The 7,457-nt window shown below is 56.0% G+C and overlaps 1 protein-coding gene across 1 annotated transcript; it reads right to left on the bottom strand.

The window, feature by feature from the left end:
* Nucleotides 1–1,814: 1,814 nt before the first annotated feature.
* COCSUDRAFT_911 (MCM-domain-containing protein) lies at nt 1,815–7,013 on the bottom strand (the record flags this gene model as incomplete). The annotated part of the gene is made up of 11 exons (XM_005644916.1): nt 1,815–1,971; nt 2,465–2,628; nt 2,915–2,983; nt 3,259–3,474; nt 3,841–3,947; nt 4,379–4,569; nt 4,858–5,011; nt 5,462–5,672; nt 6,024–6,150; nt 6,360–6,509; nt 6,682–7,013. Coding segments are annotated over 11 exons (1,878 nt in total), but the record flags the coding sequence as incomplete, so codon positions are not given.
* Between the last annotated feature and the right edge of the window lie 444 nt (nt 7,014–7,457).

The raw sequence follows: 7,457 nt of genomic DNA, 5'->3' as shown, positions 1-7,457 counted from the left end.
ACCCAGAACTACAGGCCCTATGGTAATTGCAGCGACCTAACTTTAATTCTCTTCACTTGGGATTGTTATTCATGTCACGAGTACGGTAATACCCTACAGTATCTTCACCAGTGCGCACCTGCACGACGGCGTTCTCGGGGAACGCCAGGTTGGCGCGCGCCAGGCGGGACATGACATCAGCGACGGTGAACGGTGCGGCGGCTGCGGCGGTCGAGCGCTCCGTCAGCATCTCCTTGAGCAGCACGTCCAGCGTCGCCACGTGGCGCGCTGCCATTGCCGGACGCTGCGGCGCGGCCAGCCCGGACGGCCCCGGCGCATCTGCGCAGCCAACCCAAAAGCTTGATTCTCCAGCCTTCTGAATGCCATTTTTGCAGTCAATATTGTCAGCACTGAAAGCTTCAAGCGGCGCAGCCATGAGTTGCCATTGAGCCCTTTGAGCGCTGTGGCAAGCAGTCACGCCAGCCGCAGCTTGCTGTTCAAGCCGTCCTCTAGTGCCACTAAATTTGTGACAGAAACTGCGTCACCTCCTTTGCCATTTGCATGGAGGCAAAACCTTCCTCTAGACTCTTACAGCGCCTCAAAGAAAAGGTCATGTCAGGGATGATGGGAGTGCGGTGCACGGGGGGTTGGTTCTGGTGCGCACCGGGGTCGAGGCTGGGGCCGGCTGCGCCGCTGGGGCCGGCGCAGTCGGGGTCCGCCACGCCAGCATCCTCATCAGCATCCTCGTCAGCGCCGCCGTCGCGCGCCAGGCGCTTCTGCGGCAAGTTCTGCGCGGCTCTCGGCCGCGCCCGGCCCACGCTCGCGCGGCGCCTGCACAGGTGCATACAACAGTCACCCTCTGCTGCCGTTGGCTGTGACACAAGTTGCAGGCCGCTTAGATTTGGTGAGCAGAACTTGAGCTGGGCCCTTGAAGCAAGCAGGCATGTGTGACAGGTGTGGTGGATCATCGGTTGCCAATACAGCAAGCATGCAGCCCATGCAGACATCACCCCAGACCCATTCATATGCATTTGTAATGCTCTGCCATTGAAAATCACATGACCTAAGGTAGGGCACCCTGTTGCAGCATGCAGTGCACAACGTGCAATACACAGGGCCTGTCTGGAAAATATAGCAGACGCGCCTGCGGCGGTTGGGGCCGGCCTGGTCGTCGTCGTCGGAGTGCTCCATGTCTTCCTGGGCGTCGGCCAGTCCCTCCACATGGCCCTCCAGGATGGCGCTCAGGATCCCCTTTGCCACCTCCACATCCCGCACCTCCACGCCTGCGCCCAGCCATTGCAAGTTACAACGCCGTCATGCCCCAGGGCTTGCGCTCAATCGGACTGTTGTGTGAAGTCCTGGGTACCATGCTGCTGGTGCGCTAGGAATTTGTGATGCCATGAATGACTGCAAGTGCAGCAGCAGCCACCTGCCCCTTGACATAGAACAGTTCAGGCTGGTGCAGTACCATATCTTGAGGCGGCTGTAGCATCTAGCTATTTTAGCCATTCCCTCACAAGAGAGGACACGTGCGTTTGGAACACCTCAAGCCTGGAGTTATTGCAAGCGCATGCAAATGATATCAGAACTCAGAGCTCCCAATTTGGAGAGGAAGGGGCAGGGTATGATGTCCACACTGAGGCTGAGGGCTGGGAACATAACCGGGAGATACCTTTAGAGAACCATAGCCGGAACACCATGTCCACGATGTGGCAAGTTCCTCGGGAGCCCCCGTTAAGGTTTCTCAACCTTCTCCAATCAGCAAAGCATTTTTTGACGCAGGTTATCCAATTAAAAAAAGGGGGGGGGGGGGGGGCAGGGTACAGGGCGGCACCCTTGGAGAGGCGGGCCTTGGCTGCAGCGGTGGAGAGGCGGATGACGGTCTCCAGCGTGCGCACAGTCACTGGCAGAGCGCTGTCCTCCGACCGCGTGCGCAGCTCCGCGTAGAAGTCCCCGATCGCCTCCATCGCCTCGCCGGTCAGCTCTATCTCGCTGCGCAGCACATGAACATGCGTTCCTCAGGATCTGATATTCAGCACTTCAAGGCACTGAGGGCCTGCATGCATGCCTCTTGATATTTTCCTCACAGGAAAATCGCAGCAGATCTGTGCTGCAGCACTTGCTAGCCAACTCTATCTGCTGCGCAGCTCACACAGCACAGTGCGTCTCCTTCCTCTAGATTTGAGTCAATGCAAGGCGTGCATGCATGCATGCTAAGGGCCCGTGCCGCCCGCATGCCCGAGCAATGAGAGACCGCCCTTGTGTCGGTGCACGGCAGCTTGTCCATCACTGTGTGAATGTGCACTTCAGAGAGGGGTGGGCAAAGGACAGCCCAATGGCATTTCCGTGGTTGAATTCTGTCAGTCCTTGCCTGCTCAGTATCTTACTCGTGAGGACAGCAGTGTGAACAGCGTCAGATTAATTACAAGCACCTCGAGCAGGTATCCAGGCATCGCCCGGCAGGTGCGCGCAGGAGAATCCGCACCTGGCGCGTCGGCGGATGACAGAGAAGAATTTTTTGAGGAAGTGGGTGGAGAGCGGGGGGTGGTCGCCCTCCGCGCGCGGCCCGTGAAGGCACGCGTCGTACTTGGCATACATGTCAGCCTGCGGATCGCGCCCCTCTTCATCATCCTCCTCAGCCTCATCCATCTCCAGATCGTCCTCAAACCTGCGCGCGCGCATGGCCGTGATGATGGTGTCAGCGGTGATGACATCAGCGATGATGTCAGCATTGCATCACTGCCAAGGCCAACGTCCAAAATCGTTGTCGCCACCCCTTGCTGCGCTTGGCCGACTCGAGCCTTGTTGTGCATAGTCGCGGTGATCAGCAGGACGATCCAGGGGGGAACAATGTTACTCAAAGTATTATTGCAATGGGTTGGAACTGTCGCGGTCGTGTTATTTGGGATGGCGGCCGGCAGCCCCACCTTGCAACGGTGTGCCCGCTCTTGCCGTCGTCGCCGGGTGGGCGGTACCTGTGCTGCCCGAGGACGTGCGCACCAATCTGCACACCACACGAAAGGACACCTCTCAGAATATACAGATGACGCCATGCCACTGGCAGCATGCATGTCCACGAAGGCATCAGCTTGCTGGTGAAAATTCAGCTCACATCCCAGCAGCAACCGTGCACATGTAGCTTCCAGGACCATCACCACAGAGTCAGGCATCAGAACAAAGCTCCCCGCACATGCCAGCACATGTGACACAGGACAGTGCAGGAGAGCATGCAAATGCACAGCTGGCATCGCTTGCGCAGATACAACGCTCTGGACGTACCTCGCGGTCGCGCTGCGAGGAGAGGTTGTCCAGGACGACGAAGAGGAGGTCGAACCGGGATAGCAGCGAGTCCGGCAGGTGGATGTTGCGCGTCAGTGACTCGTTCTTGTCGTAGGATCCGTACAGCGGGTTTGCTGCGGCCACCACGCTGCAGCGGGCATTCAGCGATGTCTGAATTCCCGCCTTGGCAATCGTCACCGTCTGCTGCTCCATCACCTGAATGGTCATGTAATCTATTTCAGCATGCATGTGGGGTCATCCGGGTCCTTTGAGAATAGCAGCAACCTAGAAGGCTTGACGAGGCCTCCTGCAAGGTTCAGGATGACCCAGACATGTACCTTCTAAAACATGCTTCACTTGGAAGACAAAATAATGTTGAGATATGGAAGCAGCCCTCTGATCTGGGCCATGCATGCATGAATGCTTTGCCATATTGCTCGCGCGGATAATCTTGAGGGTTGTAAAAAAGTGATAATTTTGTGCCTCAATTGTGCCTCAATGACACAACATGCTACAGCAGTAGGCTGCAAAGCTGGGTCCCCCATGCAGGGGTGAATGTAACAAAAAGGGAATGAAAGGGACCTCGTGGATGGCGACCCTGTCGGCGTCGGACATCTTGTCGAACTCGTCGATGCACACGATGCCGCGGTCGGCAAGCACCATCGCGCCAGCCTCCAGCCGCTTCTCGCCTGGAAAGTCAGCAGCATGTCAGCAACATGCACGAACCTGCTATTGAGGCCTTCCCCAACCATACTGAGCTCTCGAACACCGTACATCGATTACAGCGTTTTATTCTGACTGCATTCCCTCCAGTGCCCCAGTGCCACGGAGCAGCCACAAAGCGGAAATTTGCAGTGAGCAACATGCAGCGCCCAGGCTCTGTATTCGAACGGCAGAAAAATGCATGGTGCATGCACGCAAATGAGGATAGCGGCGGGCTCCATTCCGAAACCATCCTAAAGACACTGGTGCCGGGATCAGATCGGCGCGCAATGGCTTCGGCATTTTGCGGGTGACAGATCTGAGCTTTGGGGCACGAGAGAAAGCTTGGCAACATACTTCATCAGACTTCTTGCGGCCTCTACGTTTCGTTCCAATATGAACAGAGCTGGCGTCGCACCGGTGTCGGCGTCGTGGGTGATGGCGGCGGTGAGGCCGACGCCGGAGGAGCCGCGGCCGGTGGTGGAGACGGCCAGGGGGGCCAGGTTCATGATTGCGCGCAGCAGCTGGCTCTTCGCCACACCCGGATCCCCCACCAGCAGACAGTTTATGTCCCCTCTCAGGTGCGTCCCGTTCGCCAGGTTGCGCTCCCTGCAGGCATGAAGATCCTGTCAAGGAGCCTGCCGTTCTTTTCTAGAGCTCTACTGCCCAGTGTGATGCCAAGCCAGTATTGTAATTTCCATGCGTGGAAGAGCCTCTCTCACATCATTGCGTCTGAAAGAGACCGGTCATTCAAAATATGCAGCAATCATCCCTACCCAATAATGTGTAATATAGCCCTACTGCCGTGTGGCAATTCTGACCCGGGCCGATGCAAAAAGCAAGCTCGTTGCAATAAGTCGGATGGCTCTCTAGGAGGCTGTTGGCATGTGCGCGCACCTGCCGCCGAGCAGCAGCAGCACGAGCGCCTTCTTGATGAGGTTGTGGCCGTAGATGGAGGGCGCCAGTGAGCGCGCCAGGATCTCAAGCACGTCGGGCTCTGCCGCCAGCGCCTCCACGTTCCTAATGTCCTGCACCGTGATCGCCGCCGCAGCTGCGGGCACATTTCCCAACCAATTGTCAAGATCGACTTCAGAGTGTGCATCCGCTTCTGCATGAAGGTGAAGTGCTGACAGCTGGTGTGGCCACTCGCTTTCAGTATTAGCCCCTACACTACCCCCCACACATGATCGGAATACATTCTGCGTCATATTGCTTGCAGCAGGTGTAGCCACGCCAATTCTACCAGGCCACCTGACATTCACCCGTACTACTCACGACTGAAGCACAGCCAATTCGGCAAGGACACAGCCGATGCTCGCGAGGGAGTTTTTCCCCAGAAGCAAAGTTCACAGGTCACGCTGGATGCAGCCTGACTTGCACAGGGGTATCAGCTCCTAACAAGCTGGCATTGAGGCTGTGCAGCTCTGGCAGGTGCTGTCCTGTGTATCTGACTAATCAAAGAGGGCTTCCATCACTAATGTATTCGACAGCAGGGCGTCACCTGCGTCGCGGACCATGCGCTTGACATTGCTGGCGACGACGACCGCCCTGAACTGGGCGCTGATGGTGCCATTGGCGGAGGGGGGAACGGCCTTGTAGACGCCCACGATCGCCACGCGGTCCCCCGGCTTGCATGCGTCCACCAGGTCATCCTCAGCGATGATCTCAGCGCTGCGCGGCAGCTGCCCGGCAGGCGCCGTCTCCGGCAGCTCCTGCCGCAAAAGAGACCCTCGATGAGAAGTGTGCTTGTGTGAAACTATTTATTTGGGCGGCGGGTGTGCTTGGGTGAGTGTGTTTTGGCTCTGTGTCTAGCACCCTGCGGTTGCTCCAGTGGCTTAGCTGTGAAGTCAATTTTCTGGTGCTGATTGCAGACAGCCCATTGGGCTGCGCTGACGGCAGACATTTGAAAATTGAGCAGGCAGGTTTGAAAGCTTTGCCAGCCATGGGAGCTCAAAGGCCAGCGCCAAGTGCACAGCTGTACGCATTTGCAATTTTCTGCGTGCACCAGGCGCTTATTATTCATTTGTAAGAGACTGACAGCGCTGTCTGCTGCAACTCCTCACCTGCATGGTGATGACTTGGTGATTCTTGTAGATGCAGAGGCCGAACTCGGTAGTGAGCAGGTTGTCATCCTCGTCCCTGGTTGGGTATGCTGAGCCAGTGGGCAGGCCAGAGTTTGACGTGACATCCCTGCACACCATGCAATTAGTCTCTTTCGTCCCTCCCTTCCTAGGCCATCCTTTAAGAACGTTGCGTTTTGCCAGGGAACTCCAAGGCTTCTGCACGCAGATAGTTTCGTTGCGAAGAAGTTGCACACAGTCGTACTTCTTGCAGGGGAAAGGCAATGTCCGAGAGGAGGGCTAGCAGCAGAGCCGCTGCTGTCATGCAGAAGAGCTCACCTGTATTCTCTTGTTGTGAACTGGCCGCTTGCCTCAGCATAGTGCACACTCTTGACCAGCTTGGGTCGCACCAGTGAGCACTTGGTCACAATGCCCTCTACTTCCACCAGCTTTGAGATGTACTTTGCGCTCAGGGAGCGGGGATTCACCCTGCACACAGGGTAGGAAGAGGCATCAGCCGGCCCAGTCGCTATTTCAGAAGACAAGAGATCCACCCTTAGTTGGCGAGGTCTAATAAGCAATCCCTGCGAGTGTGACAAAGTCTTCAGGACAAAGAATCTGCATCAGTTGAGACCGCTTGTGAGAGAGAGGTGATGGACACCTGGCCGGGCCAAATTCGCCTGTGAATCCGATGTGGACGTGCTGGTGCTCCTTCAGCTGCTTCTGATTGTTGTTCCTGACCAGCTCCTCCAGGGCCTCCTCAAAAGGAGCGATGCACTCCCCTGGGCTGTTGAGCAGCTGCCTGTGCATGTTTGCATTGTAATTTTGCAGATCCTGAAGATCGACATCCAGTCGCAGCCGGTTGTTGTCGAGGTTTTCCTTGGTGAGCAACCCCCTGACTTTGTCTGCATACTCCCCAAAGCCATGGTCGTTATCAAGGAAATCCCCGAAGTTGCGCTTCAATGTCAGACGCTGCTCTGCCTGCTCATCCATTGTGACAGGTGTTGTGCTCTACCCTCGGGCTTCCCTCTGCAAATCCCCCTGACAAGTATACTGCAAGATGTTGTAAGGATGTCAATAGTTCGTCAATTAATCTCAGCTCCGTGACACCCTCGGAAGCTCAGAGATAATGTTCAATACCATTAAACATATACCAGATGCTAATGTGCCCACGCTTTCACAGTTGCCAAGCAGATGCCGCAATTTGTGGGAAGCCTTGAAGGCGGGAAAAGATTTGATCGTTGGCTTTGAAGCGGATGCCTGATTAGGAAATCTGCAGGACACGAACCAATTATTGACTCAATTATTGATTCAATGTTGATGTCCACATCAGCAGGGGTTGCAACAATAGAAGAATTTCCTTGCAGTGTTACAGCCCCTGAGTGTAAAAATTTGGAATCCAAAAGAAACTCTTAAAAGTTTCAGTGACATGCAGAA

This window comes from Coccomyxa subellipsoidea, assembly GCF_000258705.1.
Source record: "Coccomyxa subellipsoidea C-169, whole genome shotgun sequence".
NCBI lineage: Eukaryota > Viridiplantae > Chlorophyta > Trebouxiophyceae > Coccomyxaceae > Coccomyxa > Coccomyxa subellipsoidea.
Note: the sequence above shows the minus strand (reverse complement) of the source record. Positions and strands in the feature narration are given on the sequence as shown.